General features: G+C 36.4%; 1 protein-coding gene across 3 annotated transcripts in view; it reads left to right on the top strand.

Annotated features, from left to right (window-relative positions):
* NT5C2 (5'-nucleotidase, cytosolic II) overlaps positions 1-19,468 on the top strand; it is an 89,462-nt gene that overhangs the window by 15,541 nt on the left and 54,453 nt on the right. Inside the window, exon 1 of one of the 3 annotated variants that reach the window (XM_044240418.1) lies at positions 15,739-15,819. The exons of the other annotated variants lie outside the window; for them this stretch is intronic. Within the exon in view, the coding sequence (XP_044096353.1) occupies positions 15,806-15,819 (14 nt within the window). The 5' untranslated portion in view covers positions 15,739-15,805. Of the gene's footprint in view, positions 1-15,738; positions 15,820-19,468 lie in introns of those variants that run through there. 3 annotated transcript variants of the gene reach the window in all.

Here is a 19,468-nt window from a genome sequence, read left to right as displayed (position 1 = left end):
TAAGTAGCCAGTAGACACAATATAAATTCTTTAAAAAAGTTTATTTACTTTTTAGAGAGAGAGAGAGAGAGCGAGCGAGCGAGCTGTGGGGGTGAAGCAGGGACAGGGGAGGAACAGGGACAGAGGAGGAAGCAGATTCATCAGGGGATGAGCATCTAAGGCAGATGCTTAACTGACTGAGCCACCCAGGCACCCCTTATTTGTCACTTCTAATAGTTTGAATTAAATGGCTATTTCTGCCTAATCTTAAGTAGCTAAGATTTGTGGAAGTAGGTACTGCCTTTAGAAATCACTTCCTTTTGGACAGAAATTAGAGGCTTACACTTCCCATAAGTTAATAAGTTAGAAAGACCTGGCCCCTATTAAATACTTCTGCTTCCCATGTTGGGAAAGCAAGGGATAAGTAGAAATGCTGGTGTACTGGTAGTGCTAATAAGTTGCATGGGAACTCCAGGAATCTACAGCAACTTAAAATTACTCATTTGTTTCTAAGCTAAAGGAAGGAGGAAATATTTGGTATTTTATACTCATTCAGTTATTTGTCTTCATGCTACATACGTTTGGCTATGATGTAACATATTTATCAATGGAAACAAGGGCTAGAATTATGCAATGAGGAGAGGTCATCTAGTACACATCAGGTATCCTAGTTGCATTTAATATGTCATAACCGGAGTCCTTCTGACTCATTTAGAATGATATTTCCTGGAAGATTTTAGACTGGCTCTGCACCCTACATTCTTTATATAGTAGAGTGCACTCTGAAATCATAGAAACGGTGGGGAAAACACCTCCAAGGTTTAAATTTTTAGATCATTTGAAACTTTTTTTTTTTCTCCTTGTGGTAAAGTATATATAACATAGAATTGCTATCTTAACTGTTTTTAAGTGTACACTTCTGTAGTATTAAGTATATTCATACTGTTTTGCAGCCATCACTGGTATCCATCCCTATAACTTCATTTTGTACAGTTGATACTATATCTGTTAAAGAGTAAGTCCCTGTTCTCTCTTCCCCAGCTCCTGACAACCAACCACCATTATACTGTGACTTTATAATTTTGGCTACTCTAAGAACTTCATAGAAGTGGAATTATACAGTATTTTTCTTTTTGTGACAAACTTGTATCAGTTAGCATAATGTTCTCAAGGTTCATTCATGTCATAGTGTGTTGCAGAATTTCCTTTTAATGTAAAATTTGGGTTCTTGAATTCTTGCAAGTATTTGCTTTTGTTAATTAAAAAATTTTAATAGAAGCCATTTAAAAGGCATTTATCTTAGTTTTTCAGTTAAGTCAGTTTGTAGAATATTCTGTTTCTGGGGTTTTTTATTAAAGGCATTTACTGGAGTGGGTAATTAAACATTGGGTTAATTAGGCAGCCTATGATGATCATTTATCATAAACTACTTTGTATGTGATGCTTTAGAATTCCCTTTTTAGAAGAAGCTAAATATTTTTAGTTAAGTAAATAAACATCTAACTTCCGGCTTTTTCCTTGCTAATGTTAGTCTTTTAAAAATGATGGTCATGAGTCATTATTAAGAAACTGGTCTCCAGAAGGTATGCCTGTTGATCTTCTTCCATTTCCTTATAATGGTTGTTGAGTCTTCTAGGCTGAGGATAATCATCAGGCCAAACCCTTTGGAATAGTTTTACTGTGTGGTCAGAAGATAGGCTGAGATGCTCAGATGTTACAGTGGCTTGAAGGAGGCAAGTTAGATAATTACCTCTTAAATAGTCTCTTGTTTAACACCTAGAATCTGAGAAGGGATCAAAATAGGTAAGAATTTGTATCTACTATATCCAACAATGGAGCAATTAGATTTTTCATCTGCTCTCCATGTTTGTGCTCAAGATACTGAAATCAGGTATTTTTTTTTTTTTTCTTTTAAAATTTTGATGACTAGAGGTGCCTGGGTGGCTCAGTGGGTTAAAGCCTTTGCCTTCGGCTCAGGTCGTGATCCCGGGGTCCTGGGATTGAGCCCCGCATCGGGCTTTCAGCGGGGAGCCTGCTTCTCCCTCTCTCTATGCCTGCCTCTCTGTGATCTCTGCCAAATACATAAGTAAAACCTTTAAAAAAAATGAAATTTTGATGATTATAGTATAGAAGATTTCTGTAATTATAGTATGGAAGAAATTCTGTAAGTGAATTATGAAGACAGCTTATGAATTCAGCAGTGATATTATCACATTGAACTGTAATTTGGTAAGCAGTTGAGCATGTGAATTTTTGGTTAATCAGTCTTTTGCCTTATTTTAAAAGACGTTGCAATCACTTTTTCTTTGAATTTTTTTATATATATTTATGCCCCCCCAAATTTTAATTGAAACTTACACTTCCAAAGCCATACCAGTAATTATTTGAACTTGTTGAAAAATAGTTTCTTCTTCACTCAAAGCTTTAAATTATTATATATGTTTAAAGAATAAAAAGGAATTTGTACATATTAAAAAAAAAATCATTTTGTAGTACCTGTAGCTTGGCACACTGATAGAATTAGAAGTGGTTATGATTTTTTTTTTAACTTCAAATAAAAAAACAGGTATGAGGTTTTATACAGAAGAGAGACTGCCAGCTTGATAAATTTTAATTTCTTTGTCACTTAACCACTATGGATATCACATGAATGTCATTCAGCTTTTTAGTTGTATCATTGATTAAGCTGAATTAACTTGCCATTTTAGTTTGGATTCTCACATTCAAATGGCTAAGTTAAGATTTTAGTAGCCATCTTACGAATTCAAAATCACATGGAAAATACAGGTCCTTGGGAATGTCAAGGAGCTGTGTTCCTTAAATAATGTGTAGATGGCATATATCTTGTCAAAATAAGAGTGAGGTAGAGTTATCGGAACTGTGTTAAACTTCTTGTGCTATTATTTCATTCTAATGTTTTGATTAGTATTTCATGTTCCTAAGGAGTGACAAATGAAGATTCAGGGGTTGGTAAGTTGTTTTTTTTTGTTTGTTTGTTTTTTAGCCTGTTTGTTTTGCTTAAAACATTAGATTTATAGAATACTATTCAATAATAAAAAGGATTAAACTCTCGGTACATACAACTTTGCTATACCAAGAAAATTATGCTTAGTTAATAAGGCCAATCTCAAAAGGTTACCTAGTATATGATTCCGTCTCTGTAACATTATTGAAATGAGAACATTCTGGAGATTGAGAGCAGAGTAATGGTGGCAAGGGTTTAGGGATTGGGGTGGGTGGAGGATGGTGGGCGTAGCTGTAGAACAATGGCACAAGGAATCCTTGTGATTGAAACTGTTTTGTCTTGACTCTAGTGATAATTACATGAAGGCTATACACACATGACTGCATGTAAAATTGGTGAAATCTGAATAAAGTTGGTGAACTAGGTCAATGTCAGTTCCTGGTTGTGATACTGTACTATATTTGTGCAGGATATTTTCATTGGGGGAAACTAGATAAACAGTAAGGGGGAATCTTTCTGTATTATTTCTTATTACTGCATATGAATCTGTAATTATTTAACATAAAAAGATAAATTCAGTCACACAACTTTTTTTTTTTTTTAAACATCATAGGTATTCCTTGCATCTTCTAACTATAAGTGCTTTTTGTAATTCAAGGTGATACTACTTTATGGAATACAAATTCTCTAAACCTTATTGATCAGAAGAAGATACTGGATCCTAAAACATTCTTAGTTTGATTCTCTGCCACCATTCCCTATATGCTCCTTCCAAATACCTGCCTTAAAGTAAAATAGAAAAGGGGTGGTCGTGACAAGGGAGAGAGAAAAAAAGAGATAGCAGATCTTTGATTTAATGAAATCCTGTGATATGAAACTCAGTTTGAGGAAATGTTACTCAAATTTAGATAGCATATTTCACCTTCAAAGACTCTTGTATATAGCTTCTTTTATTCAAAGTAATGTCTGAGAAGTAGATTCATCCATATTTTTGTGTGTATCAGTAATTTGTTCTTTTTATTACTATGTGGCATTTCATGGTACCAGCATACCACAATTTATTAATCCATTTTCTGTTTATGAACCTTTGGGCTTTTTTTCAGATTTTAGCTATTAAGTATAAGGCTGCTACAGGCTGAGAAAATATTTGTAAGTTATAAAATGATAAATGATAAAAGAATTGTATCCAGAATGTATAAAGGAGTTTAAATTCAACCCAGTGAGGAAATGGGCAGAAGACTGATTCTTCCCTATAGAGATATGTGGATGGTGTAAAAACACATGTGTAATAATATCAGTAGCCATTAGAGAAATGCATTAAAACTACAATGTATATGCCTATTACAGCGGCTAAAATAAAACAGTACTTGATATTACCAAGGATATGGAGCAACTAGCACTCTGATACATTGCTGGTAGAAGGACAAAATAGTATAGCCATTCTGCAAAACAGTTTGGTAGTTTATTTTGAAGTCAGAGACACATATGACCCAGAAATCTTACTCCTAGATGTTTGGCCTAGACAAATGAAAACTTATGTTCACACACAAAAAACTATGTGAATAATGTTTATAGTATCTCTATTTATAACTACCCCAAACTAGAAACAATCAAATATTCTTTAGCAGGTGAATATATAAATAAAATGCAGTATATCTGTAGTGAAATATAACTGAGGGAAAAGGAAGAGACTGTTGATGATACAGCAACTTGGATGATTCTCAAGGACGTAATGCTGATTCTAAGAAGCCAGTCTTGGGACACCTGGGTGGCTCAATAGGTTAAACGTCTGCCTTCTGCTTGGGACATGATCCCAGAGACCTGGGATTGAGTCCCACACCCATTTTACAGATGTATCACATTTTGTTTCCTTAGTGGACATTTGGGTTGTTTCTGTTTTTTTACTTTAATGAATAATGCTGCTGTGAGCATTTGTATACGAGTTTTTTGTACATACTTTTTTGACATGAGATATTTGTGATTGTCCCAAAGTCTTGGCTTTTATTCTCAATAATTTTTTGATGAACAGATGTTCTTTACTTTAAAAATGTAGTTTTTTACTGAGTTAAAATTCACATACCATAATATTTACACTTGTAAAGTATACAAGTTACTGTTTTTGGTATATTCACAAGAATGTGCAATCATCACCACTAATTCCAGAACATCAATCAATCCAAAAAAAAAAAAAAAAGGGCAGGGGGACGCCTGGGTGGCTCAGTTGGTTGGATGACTGCCTTCGGCTCAGGTCATGATCCAGGAGTCTCGGGATCGAGTCCCGCATCAGGCTCCCAGCTCCATGGGGAGTCTGCTTCTCCCTCTGACCTTCTCCTCGCTCATGCTCTCTCTCACTGTTCTCTCTCAAATAAATAAATAAAATCTTTAAAAAAAAAAAAAAGGAATCCCTTACCCACTGGAAATAACTCTTCATTTCCTCCTCCCTTAGCCCTTGGCAACCACTAATCTACTTTCTGTTTGGAATTGACTGTTCTGTGTGCTTCATATAAATGGAATCATATATGGTCATTTTCGTATCTGGCTTGTTCACGTAATGTCTTCGAGATTCATCCATGTGCTGCATGACTCAGTACTTAATTCCTTTAATGACTGTGTAATACTCCATTGTATGCATATACCACATTTTGTTTATTCATCTGTTGCTTAATATTTGGATTGTTTCCATTTTTTGGCTGTTATGAATACTGCTACTGTGACCATTGTGTACAAGTTCTGCATGGACATAATTTCAGTTTTTTAGGCTGTATTATCTAGCATAATGGATCTGATGGATCTGTGGTAACTTTAATTTATTTTGAAGGATTGTCAAACTGTTTTCCAATGTAGGTGCTTCATTTTACATTCCTTCCAGCAGTTGATGAGCATTCTAATTTCTCCACATCCTCACAGTGACACTTGTTATTTGCTGTTTTTTAGAGCTGTCCTAGCATGTGCGAGAAGTGGTAGCTCATTGTGATTTTTTTTTAAAAGATTTTATTTATTATTTGACAGGGAAGAGAGCACAGTAGACAGAGCAACAGGCAGAGGGAGATGGAGAAGCAGGCTTTCCACTGAGCAGGGAGCCCAATGCCAGGGATCACGACCTGAGCCGAAGGCAGCCACTTAACCAACTGAGCCACCCAGGCGCCCCCTCATTGTGATTCTGATTTCTATTTTCCTTATGATTAATGTCGTTGAGCATTTTTTAGTGTTTTTATCATTTGCATATCTTCTTTTGAGAAATGTCTATTCAGATCTTTTGTCCATTTCTTAGTTTTTTTTTTTAATTTCTGAGTTTTATATGAGATCTTTCTTTCTTTCTTTTCTAAGATTTTTCTCATTCATTTGACAGAGAGAGATCACAAGTAGGCAGAGAGGCAGGCAGAGAGAGAGGAAGGGAAGCAGGCTCCCCGCTGAGCAGGGAGCCCGATGTGGGACTCTATCCCAGGACCCCGAGATCATGACCCGAGCACCCGAGCCGAAGGCAGTGGCTTAACCCACTGAGCCACCCAGGTGCCTGAGTTTTATATGTTCTTTATGTATTCTAGATACCAGACCTATGTCTGCTACATGATTTTCAAATATTTTCTCCTTCTGTGGATTGTCTTTTCACTTCCCTGGTAGAGTCATTTGAAGCACAAATTTTTTTTAATATTGATGAAGTCCAGTTTATATTTTCTTTTGTTGCTTGTGCTTTTAATGTTATATTTAAGAACCATTGCTTAATCTTAGGTCACAAAGATTTATACTTATGTTTTCTTATGAGAGTTTTATAGTTTTTTTTTTTTTTTGAAAGATTTAATTTATTTTTTTGGCACAGAGAGAGAACAAGCACACACAGGAGGAGCGGCAGGCAGGGGAGAAGCAGGCTCCCCGCCGAGCAAGGAGCCTGATGCAGGGCTTGATCCCCAGACCCCGAGATCATGACCCGAGCCAAAGACTACCCAGATGCCCCGAGAGTTTTATAGTTTTATATTTAGGCTTTTGACCAGTTTTTTTTGGTACAAGATGGGGGTCCAAAATCATTCTTTTGCATGTTAATATCCAGCTATTCTGGCACTATTTATTGAAAAGACTATTCTTTCCACATTAAATGATCTTGATACCCTTGTCGAAAATCAGTTGGTCATAGATATGTATGTTTATTTCTGGATTCCCACTTGTATTCCATTGATCTATTTGTCTATCCTCAGGTCAATACTATAGTCTTTATTGTTGTGGCATTGTGTTAAGTTTTGAAATGATCATGTGAGTCCTTCAGTTTTGTGTTTCTTTTTCAAGATTGTTTTGGCTCTTCTGTGGCCCACCTATGTACCAAAGAATTTTAGGATTATCTTGTCAATTTCTATAAAAAAGCTAGCTGGGATTTTGATAGGGATTATATTGAATCTATATATCAGTTTGGGGAGTATTGCCATCTCAACAGTATTAAGTCTTCTTATTGATGAATATGGGCTATCTTTCCATTTATTTAAATCTTCTCTAATCACTTTAAACAATATTTTGTAGCTTTCAGTGTGTAAGTCTTCTATTTGTTGTTACATTTATCACTAAGTATTTTATGATTTCAGGTGCTATAGTAAATGGAATTGTTTTTTTAATGTCATTTTTGGGTTATTCTTTGCTATTTTATGGGAGTATGACTAGTTTTTATATACGGATTTTGTATTCTTCAACTTGGTTTATTGCCTCTAATAGTTTTTTTGGATTCTTTAGTGATTCTACAGATAAGATCATGTCACTTGCAGATAAGGATAGCTTTACTTCTTTACCAGTTTGAAGGCCCTTTTTCTTGCCTAATTTTGGATAGACTGTCCAGTACAGTGCTGAATAAAACTATTAAGAGTAGACATCCTTTTCTTTTCTTTTTTTCCTTTTTTTTTTTTTAGGATTTTGAATATTTTATTTTATTTTGTAAAAATTTAAGTTCAGTTAACATAATGTATTATTTGTTTCAGGGGTACAGGTGTATGATTCATCAGTCTTATAGAATACCTAATGCTCGTTACAACACATACTCTCCCTAGTGTGCATCACCCAGTTATCCCATCCCCCCATCCCCCCCTTCCAGCAGCCTTCTGTTTATTTCCTAAGATTAAGAGTCTCTTGTGGTTTGTCTCCCTCTCTGGTTTCATCTTGTTTCATTTTTTCCTTTTTTCCCTATAATCCTCTGCTTGTTTCTTAAATTTCACAGGTGACTGAGAAAATGATAGTTGTCTTTCTCTCATTGACTTACTTTGCTTGGCCTAATACCCTCTAGTTCCATCCAAGTTGTTGCAAATGGCAAGATTTCAGTTTCTTGATGGCCGTGTAATAATATTCCATTGTATATATATACCACATCATCTATATCCATTCATCTGTCTGTGGACATCTAGGCTCTTTCCATAGTTTGGCTATTGTGGACCTTGCTGCTATACACATTGGGGTACAGGTGCCCCTTTAGATCACTACATTTGTATCTTTGGGGTAAATACCCAGTAGTGCAATTGCTGGGTCATAGATATCTTTCTCTTTTGCCTCATCTTGGAAAGAAATCTTCCAGTCTTTCATCATTAAGTATGATGTTAACTGAAGGTTTTTCATAGCTGTCCTTTATCAGGTTGTGGAAATTTCTTTTTATTGTTAATTTGAGATTTCTTTCTATTCCTAGTCTCTTGACTGTCTTTATCCTGAAAGGGTATTGGATTTTGTCACATGTCCTTTTGTGTCTATTGAAATGATCATGTAGTTTTGTACTTTGTTGATTTGGTTTGCTAGTATTTTGTTGAGGATTTTTTTGTATCTGCAAAAAGGATATTGTTCTGTATTTTCTTGTAATGTTCTATCTGGCTTTGGTATCAAGATGTAATACTGTCTTGGGGTACCTGGATGGCTCAGTCAGTTGAGCATCAGACTCACGGTCTCAGCTCAGATCTTGATCTCAGGGTTGTGAGTTTGAGGCCCTTGTTGGGTTCCAGGCTGGGCATGGAGCCTACTTTAAAAAAAAAAAAAAAAGATGTAATACTGGCTTCATAGAATGATGTGGGGAGTGCTCCCTCTTCTTCCATTTTTGGAAAGAGTTTGATAAGGATTGGTGTTACTTTAAACATTCGATAGAGTTCACCAGTGAAGCTATCAGTTTTCATATTTGTCGGAAGATTTTTTTATTACTGACTTAATCTTTTTACTTAATTATTGGTCTATTCAGATTTTCTATTTCTTTTCAAGTCAGTATGGCTAGTTTGTGTGTTTCTAGGTAGTTGTCCATTTTATTTGTTACCTATTTTCTTGGCATACCCTTATATTTGTTTTTATTTCTTTAAAGGTCAGTAGTAATGTCTCTGTTTTCATTTCTGATTTTAGTAATTTGAGACTTTTTTTCTTCATTATAGTAGCTAAATATTGTTAAATTGTTGAAAGCAACCTTTGTTTCACTGATGTTTTTTTGCCAGTGTTTTTCTGTTTTATTTATCTCTGCTCTGATCTTTATTGTTTACTTCCTTCTGCTCATTTTGAGTTTAATTTGCTCTTTCCTAATTTCTGAAGGATTAAGGTTAGGTCATTGCTTTGAGATGTTTCTTCTTCTTCTTCTTTTTTTTTTTTTAAATAAAGATTTTTATTTATTTATTTGTTTGACAGAGATTGCAAGTAGGCAGAGAGGGAGGCAGAGAGAGAGAGGAGGAAGCAGGCTCCCTGCTGAGCAGAGAGCCTATGTGGGGCTCGATCCCAGAATCCTGGGATCACGACCGGAGCCGAAGGCAGAGGCTTTAATCCACTGAGCCACCCAGGCGCCCCCACTTTTTTTTTTTTAAGATTTATTATTTATTTTAGAGAGCATCTTTGAGCAGGGCGGTCGGCAAAGGGAGGGAGAGAATCTTCAAGTAGACTCCTCATTAAGCTTAGAGCCTGACGTGGGGCTCAGTCCCAGGACTTTGAGATCAGGACCTGAACTAAAATCAAGAGCTGGCTGTTTAACTGACTGAGCCACCTAGGTGCCTCTCTTCTTTTTAAATAAATGCATTTTAAAGCTATAAATTTAGCTATCAGTAAGCTTTTGCTGTATCCCCTAAATTTTGATAGGCTTTGTTTTTGTTCTGAGTGGTCTCTACGTATTTTCTATTTCCTCTTGTGATTTCTTTTTGATCCATTGGTTATTTGGAAATGTGTTGTTGAATTTCCACCTATTTGTGAATGTCCCAGATGCTTTTTGCTATTGATTTGTACCTAATTCTATTATAGTTTGGAGAACATGTTTTGTATGATTCAGTCCTCTTAAATTTATTGAGGTTTGGTTTATGGGCTAACATGTGGTCTATCTTGTATAATCTTCTGTATGTACTTGACAAGAAAGTATGTTCTGCTTATTTTGGGTGGGGTATCATAGAGATGTCCCCATCCCACACATAAGATTTTATTTCCAGAGAGAGAGAGAGCGAGCACAAGCAGGGGAATGGCAGGCAGAGGGAGGAGTAGGCTCCCTGCTGAGCAAAGAACCGCAGGATGTATTTGGTCCCAAGACACTGGGATCATGACCTGAGCTGAAGGCGGACTCTTAACTAACTGAGCCACCCAGGCATCCCCATAGAGATATGTTTACCTTTGTCAGTTATTTTTACTGAGTACACGTTCTTACACATATTTTTGGAATCATAAATTCATGCTATTGCTTCTAATTCCAGTTTATCCCAAGATTCTTTTTTGTTTACTTTAATTCCATGAAATTACCTGTTGTTCTTCAGCAAGAAACCTGGCTCTTCACGACATCAACATATTTACTCATTTGCTCAATCTAATAATACATCTACAGTAGTTTCATAATTGCTTTGCTCATACCGTAACAAAACAGGATTTTTTTTGCAGTACTTCTTCTTCCTTACTTACCTTGCCCATGACTAACAGTATATAATCAAGTGCTGGTTTGTCTGTTTGTTCATTTTTAGTTATTTGGATTATTTCTTGCTGTTTTTCTATACAGTGTGGTTAGAGTTGTTGTATGCAGTATAATTAGGTTCATTTGTTAGTTTGCTTTGTAATTGTTTTTTTATTCTTTCCATTCTTACTGATTTAATTATATTATAATTTAGTATATATAATATTACATAATAATATATCCTGTTTCATCACATTATATATGTTATTAAATAAACTAGTAGTGAGCTTTCAAAGTTAAAATGAAGCAAAAGACATATTGAAAGTATTACTCTCATACACATTCCTTCTCAAGTTAGAGACTAATAAACTTTAGATTTGTTTTATATATCTTTCTTGGGATTCATTTGAGTTCTTGATTCTGTACTTGTCTTTAATTGGTTTTCTAAATTCTCAGTCATTATCTTTTCATATATTGTCCTTACTCTATTGTCTTATCCTCTCCCTCTGAACTCTAATAAACATATGTTAGACTTTAGCACTGTCCTCTCTTCTCTCATTCTTTCTCTTGTATTTTCTATCCTTTTTTCTCTCCGTGTTACATTCTGTAAGGTATTTCAGACCTGCCTTTCAGTTCACTAATTCTCTTTTAGTTGGGTCTGACCTGAATCTGTCACATTTTAAATTTTGGTTTTTATAATTTTTTTGTTTCAGAGTTTCATTTTGGAATCTTTTATCAAATATGCTGTGTTACTTTTTATAGTTTCCAGTTATATAGTAAACATTTAAATCTTAAAGAACTTTGGTTTAAGAGTCAAAAGATCTGAAGTATATCCTGGCTCTGTTTCCGACCCCCTCCTTTCAGTACTTTTTAAACGAGAATTTTTATTGTCAATGTATCATTCAGAAGTTAAACCATTTCAGTTCAAAACGATAATCCCAACTTTTAATCTCTTAATTATTATTATTATTTTAAAAGATTTTATTTATTTGACAGAGAGAGAGAGAGCTACAGCAAGAGAGGGGATACAAGCAGGGGGAGTTGGAGAGGGAGAAGCAGGCTTCCTGCCAAGCAGGGAGCTGGATCAGGGTTTGATCCAGGACCCTGAGATCATGACCTGAGCCAAAGGCAGAGGCTTAATGACTGAGCCACCCAAGCGCCCCTCTTAATTATTATTTTTATTTTTTAAAGATTTTATTTATTTATTTGACAGACAAAGACCACAAGTAGGCAGAGAGGCAGGCAGAGAGAGAGGAGGAAGCAGGCTCCCCGCTGAGCAGAGAGCCCGATGTGGGGCTTGATCCCAGAACCCTGGGATCATGACCTGAGCCGAAGGCAGAGGCTTAACCCACTGAGCCACCCAGGCGTCCCTCTTAATTATTTTTTAACGGTATTTAAAAATATTTAGATGACATCTAAATAAATTATTATTGTATAATATTCAGGAGTATAGAGGTACAGACTGAAATGTGAAAATTCCCCTTCACTTTCCGTTTCACCCTCACTCCTCTCTCATAGGTGAGCACCATTAGTAGTTTGGCGATCATCTTTGTAGTCCCTACTCAATACGTTTTTATTTATTTATTTGCTCATTTATTTTTATTTCTTTTTTTAAAGATTTTATTTACTTATTTGACAGATCACAAGTAGAGAGGCAGGCAGAGAGAGAGGGGGAAGCAGGCTCCCTGCTGAGCAGAGAGCCTGATGTGGGGCTCAGTCCCAGGACTCTGAGTTTATGACCGGAGCCAAAGGCAGAGGCTTAACCCACTGAGCCACCCAGGCGCCCCTATTCATTTATTTTTAAAGATTTTATTTCTTTATTTGAGAAGAGACTGAGAGCGTGTGCCCTGTAAGATTTGATTCTTTTCTTACCATTTCATTTTGACCAGTTCCCTTCCTCAACTCTGTATTTCATTACCTCTGAACTGAGTCTAGATTTTTTTCATACGTCATAATGTCTGCTGTGCTGCTTTTCATTCATAGTAACTCTTTATTGAAATGTTCTCCCCCTCACTCTTTCCCCTTTAGCCTGATTAACACTTGCTAATCCTTTACCTTGGTGAAGAGCCTGGGCCTTAGGTTAGCATTATTCCATTTAATTTCTTCTTCTTCTTCTTCTTCTTTTTAAGATTTATTTATTTATCAGAGAGACAGTGGGAGAAAGTGAGCAGGGGCAGGGGCATAGGGAGAGAGAGAAGCAGACTCCCTGCTCAGCAGGGATATGGTCATGAGGCTCCATCTCAGGACCCTGGGATCATGACCCAAGGTGAAGGCAAATGCTTAACTGACTGAGCCACCCGGGCACCCTTGGTTTAAAAAAACCCAGTTTTTTGTCAGTTTAAAAAAACAACTTGGGGGGCGCCTGGGTGGCTCAGTGGGTTAGAGCCTCTGCCTTCGGCTCGGGTCATGATCCCGGGGTCCTGGGATCAAGCCCCGCATCTGGCTCTCTGCTCAGCGGGGAGCCTGCTTCCTCCTCTCTGTCTGCCTCTCTGCCTACTTGTGATATCTGTCTGTCAAATAAATAAATAAAATCTTAAAAAAAAGAAACAAACCCAACTTGGGTATTTTGCCCTTCAGTAAGACTCAGCCAAGAGAATATAGATACATCTCTCTGTTGTGCATATCTCTAATACTGTAATTCCACACTGCTTTTAAGCTTTGGGAGTCGGCGGGCAGTTGGGTGGCTCAGTGGTTAAAGCCTCTGCCTTCGGCTCAGGTCATGATCCCAGGGTCCTGGGATCGAGCCCTGCATCGGGCTCTCTGCTCAGTGGGGAGCCTGCTTCCTCCTCTCTCTCTGTCTGCCTCTCTGCCTACTTGTGATCTCTGTCTGTCAAATAAATAAATAAATAAAATCTTAAAAAAAAAAAAAAAAGCTTTGTGAGTGGGTCTACTCCATTAGACTTCAAACTCCTTAAAGTCAAGGACTTCCATGTTCATCTTTGTATTATAGGTACCAGGCACATACAGATTCAGTGAATATTTCTTGACTATATGAATGGAGTTTGAAAGATCTAATCATCTCAGATAGTGCATTATCATTTGCATAGGAGACTTGTGTAAATGTGTATACCCTTTTGTTCAAGTGAGAATTGTTGTTTTCCTTTCTTTTTGCAAGTGGTAAAGCCTTAAACTAGCCTTAAACTGCTAATTACATTTATTTCCACAACACTGAGCCACATGCTGAAAATCCCAGGAAGCCATGGGAAATTGGCAGTTTTCAGGATTAGATTATTTTTCCATATTGTTTGTATTCTTATATTTATGGAATTTGGGTTGAGGAGAGTCTGTGAAAGTCCTTCATTTTCATGTAGAATTTGAGAATGGGTTTTTTTTTTTTTTTAAAGATTTTATTTATTTATTGACAGAGAGAAATCACAAGTAGATGGAGAGGCAGGCAGAGAGAGAGAGGGAAGCAGGCTCCCTACTGAGCAGAGAGCCCGAAGCGGGACTCGATCCCAGGACCCTGAGATCATGACCCGAGCCGAAGGCAGCGGCTTAACCCACTGAGCCACCCAGGCGCCCCGAGAATGGGGTTTTTAAAAAAAAATATTTCCCAAGAGATATTTTGGTGAGATAATGCTTGACAAGCAACCCAGTTGCTTTCCTGTATCCCCCACACCTGAAGTTAAAATAGTTCTTTGAATGCTCAAAAATGGCAGACAACAACCCTACCAGATGTAACCTGTCATCTGTAGATAAAAAATCTGAGGTTTAGAATAAGTAAGTTTTTCAAGGATCCAGAGCTAGAAAGTGAAGAAGCTAGAATTTAAACCTAGTTGATCCAAGGCTCATTCTCCTTCCATTATGCCCAACTGCTTTTCTAAATAAACTGAAAAAAATTCTAGCTTGAAATTTATAGCATTTAATAGGGCTTTATTTAAAAATTTTTTTATTCAGGTATACTTAACATACAGTGTTATTTTAATTTCAGATATACTAAAATATACTTTCAGTTATTGATGACTGCACATATTAATAACTAATAGAAACCTTATTAGTAAGATATTTAGGTAATACTTAAAGAGAGAATTTTTTTAAATTAAGTTTTAATTCATGTAGTATTTCTTTAAGGTATGTATATTTTTAATTTGAATCACCAGTAGGAGGATATACTTGTCATTTCAGTGTTCTTGGAGGTTAGCACACTTGTTTATTTCTCCCCTTGTTGCATAATCCCTATACATTATATTAGTCAGGAGGTAGGAATGTTGCACATGTTTTTCTTTAAACATTCCAACTTGCTCTGATATTTGGAATTAACCTTTAGAATGTTCTGGATTTATCCCGGATATGCCAGAGATCTGTAAATTTCTTTCCACATGAGCTGAAATTTTCAGGCAGTCGAGTAAAATATTTGTGAACACAGATGTTTTCCTTAAAAGCAGTAAATGATCAGAAAAAAAGACCTCAGTTTGAAAATACTTTATGTTCCTCCTGTAATATGATCGGGATATATAAATACTCCCCTTTTTTGTAGTTCACATTGTTCATTTTCTAAGGGAGGAAATAACTAAATTGAGAATTAAAACATAGTATTATTTATCCTGTTATTTTTTTTTCTTCTCCCAGAGTAAACTAAAAATGATTTGGACTGACTAGGGCCGCTCCATTCTGTGAAACTCACATTGTTTGCGTACTATTGGCAGGCCTCATTAGGGGGTAAATTTGCTTTTTCTGTGTGTTTGCCAGTAATGATTCCTGTCTCTTAGGGGAACTTGCCATTTGGATTGTCGCCTTTCTAAACTGGCCAGTCTTAAACATTTCAGACCATTAGTTATTTTTTCTGCCCTCCAGTTTTTTTTCTATTATTCTTAGGTTTTCAAGTATTTAAAGCTGAGGTTATTGGTCACTGAGATATTGCCTGGTTAGGGTTCGGCATTGTGCCCGAATCTGTTGGGCCTCTCAGGGCCCGAGTTCTCTGTGCTTTAACAAATGAGCTACAGTTCTCAAGAGATCAGTGAAGCTTGTTTGTTGATCCTGTATTCTCATCCAGAGGAAGTAGATCTTTGAGAATGTCTAAGGAAGGGTAAGCGAGTTTATTATTCTTTTTCCTTCATTTTTTTCCAGCAAAGAGATGTTCTAGTCGTCTGTGAATTGGAAGATTAATAAGCAGTGTTACCAGTCCACCAGGGAAGGTAGAGGGAGAGAGTAAAAGAAATTTAGCCGAAAGCTTTGATTGTTAATGTTTTACGTGTAATCTACTGTAAAGTTACTATTTGCTGTTTTTTGAAAGACAGCTTTGGGGATGGATACTCTTTGTAGGAATTTAGTGAGCTTTAAGCATCCCGTTTGTGGTAAACTCATTTTCTTTTTCTGTAGACGTGTTTATGAAGATTGGAAACAAATAGTGATGTCTTGCCAAAGAATTTTACATAGAAATGAGTGAAATTAAAACTTAAATGCATTTTCAAATAATTTGTACCTTTGGAAGATGGTGTGAAAGATTGAAACACAGCTTGTGATTTTGTTTCTTTTGGGGAAGTGTAAGCAAAAAGTAATTTTGAGTAGAATCCTGTATTCTTCTTACTTTGCAGTATAGAATAGTTTTTTATTAAGGTTTTTATTGTTTCTATATTACTGTCTTTTTAAGAAAATTATTATTGTCTCTTATGCCTGAGTTTGAATTGTTATGGAAATTCTTTTTTTTTAACTACTAATAGGTGACATGTAAGTTAATGATTGAATAGTAACTATTTCATTCCTAACCTTCAAGCATAACTAGACCTGGTTAGTTTCAGAGAGCCATTCCCTTTGATTAAGTAGTACAGAGATCTCAAAAATTTTTTCAGAAGTCAGTAAAATTTTAATTTTTATTTTCTGGAAGCTCTAACTTCTTTTTCTAGTCCTTGGTTCTATTAGAAATTTTGAAATAGTTTCAGAGTCCCTTTATTTATTTATTTATAAATTGACATATAAGGTTTTATTTGCCCCAGGGCTACAGGTCTGTGAATCGTCAGACTTACACATTTCATAGCGCTTACCATAGCACATACCTCCCGTATGTCCATAACCCAGCCACCCTATCCCTACCCACCCGTTGCCCCCCAGCAGCCCTCAGTTTGTTTTGTGAGATTGAATGTCTCAGAGCCACATTTTTAGAATTAATTTTAATCTAATTATTGATTGTGAGCAAAACAAAATTGGCCATTTTCCTGCTATTTTAAATCTCATTATTGAATGAAGAGAACAACTGTGGACATAATAATTCTGTATTATTTTTAAACCTCTCATGATAGCACTAGAATCTTGAGCTTTCTTTAAATGTAAACGTCATGAAAGGGCTCTCTCTTTAGGGTTTCTATGTTTTCTTTCCTTCTGGCACTGGCTATAAACCTGTAGTTGTTGAACAGTTTTTTTCATAAAGGTTATCACACATGCTGGTAATATTTGTCATTCTTGTACACATGATTGTTTATTTTTTAAATTTATTTTTATTTTTACTTATTCATTTAACAGAAAGCCAGTGAGCACAAGCAGGGGAAGTGGCAGAGGGAGAGAGAAAAGCAGGTGCTGAGCAGGGAGCCCAATGTGGGGGTTGATCCCAGGACGCTGGGACCATGACCTGAGCCGAAGGCAGCTGCTTAACTGACTGAGCCACCCAGGCGCCCCCACATGATTTTTTATAAAGCTGGTTTGTAGATTTAGGAACTATATTTCTAGGTGCAGTCAAAATTCTTTTTTTTTTTTTTTTAAGATTTTTTTTTTTTATTTATTTATTTGAGAGAGAGAGACAGTGAGAGAGAGCATGAGCGAGGAGAAGGTCAGAGAGCGAAGCAGACTCCCCATGGAGCTGGGAGCCTGATGTGGGACTCGATCCCGGGACTCCAGGCTCACGCCCTGAGCCGAAGGCAGTCGTCCAACCAACTGAGCCACCCAGGCGTCCCTGCAGTCAAAATTCTTAGAAGGTAATTAGTATTAGTTTTTCCCCTATGGTAAAGTATGTGTTAGAATTGGTTAGTTAGGAAAAGATATGTATAAACCAAAGGATACTGTAAGGGCTAAGATACTCTTTTAGCTTTATTTTTAGGAGCAACTGGGACAATTCCCATACTGTCTGAATAGATAAGTGAGCAAGTTAAATTTTTTTTTAAGATGTGCATTTATATTTGCATTTATAATTGCCCATGCATTTATTTTTTAAAAAGTAAGCTCTACCCCTACTGTGGGGCTTGAACTCACAACCCTGATTAAGAGTTCCATGCTTCACTGACTGAGCCAGACAGGTACCCTTGAGCAAGTTCATTTGAGATGCACATGAAGTCAGTTAGATTTCATTTTCCTTTGCTAGCTTTAGAAATAAATGGATACATTTTGTACTTTGTATGAAAAGAATTCTAATATTCACAATTTTTATATGTGTGATATTTGGACATGTAGATAGTCTTTCATTTGATATCTATGAAATATTTTTCTAGTAGTAATAGGAAAAGTTTGTTATTACAGTTAAGCTACCAAAAACTATACTTGAATATAATGTAAACCAATGGTAATGGTGACAGTGTGTGATATTAGTGTAAGGAGAGACATGTGGATCGTGAAACCTAATAGTGAATTCATAGACCCATATATATATATATATATATATATATATATATATATATATATAGTCAATTGATTCTCAGCAGTGAGGCCAAGGTATTTCAATGGCTGGAACAACTGAATATTCATATAGGAAAAAAATGCACCTCAACCCTTACCTCAAACTATATATAAAAAATAACACAAATAGATCCTAGACCTAAATATAAAAGTAAAAAGTAAAGTATAGGTGAAAATCTTTGTGACCTTGAATTAGCTAAAAATTTCTTAGGTAAAATACATAACATGAAAGTCAAAATTGATCAATTGTTTGTTTTCATCAAAACAACGACATCAATAATAACAAAAGCAAAACAACTCTATTTGAAAGACACCATTAAGAAAATGAAAAGGCGGGGGATGCCTGGGTGGCTCAGTTCATGATCCCGGAGTCCCAGGATCGAGTCCCACATCAGGCTCCCAGCTCCATGGGGAGTTTGCTTCGCTCTCTGACCTTCTCCTCGCTCATGCTCTCTCTCACTGTCTCTCTCTCAAATAAATAAATAAAATCTTTAAAAAAAAAAAAAAAAGAAAATGAAAAGGCAAGCCACAGACTGGAGAAGGTATTCTCAGTACATATATATTTAGTAAAGGACTTACATCCAAAATATATGAAGAATTTGCACAGCATAATAATAAGACAAACCCAGTTTAAAAATGGGCAAAAAGAGGGACGCCTGGGTGGCTCAGTGGGTTAGAGCCTCTGCCTTCAGTTCAGGTCGTGATCCCAGGGTCCTGGGATCAGGTCCTGCATTGGGCTCCTTGCTCAGCTGGGAGCCTGTTTCTTCCTCTGCCTACCAATCCCTCTGCTTGTACTTTCTCTCTTTCTCTCACAAATAAATAAATAAAATCTTTAAGAAAAAAATGGACAAAAGATTTGAATGGATATTTCACACAGAAAAAGATGACCAATAAGCACTTGAAAAGATGCTCTACCTCATTCTCATTAGTCATTAGGGAAATAGGAATTAAAATCGCAACAAGAGAGGTGCCTGATGGCTTAGTGGGTTAAAGCCTCTGCCTTTGGTTCGGGTCATGATCCCAGGGTCCTGGGATAGAGCCCTGCATCAGGCTCTCTGCTCAGCAGGGAGCCTGCT

This window comes from Neovison vison, chromosome 2, assembly GCF_020171115.1.
Source record: "Neovison vison isolate M4711 chromosome 2, ASM_NN_V1, whole genome shotgun sequence".
Classification (NCBI taxonomy): domain Eukaryota; kingdom Metazoa; phylum Chordata; class Mammalia; order Carnivora; family Mustelidae; genus Neogale; species Neogale vison.
The sequence above is the reverse complement of the archived record's forward strand: the minus strand, read 5'-3'. Positions and strand labels throughout refer to the sequence as shown.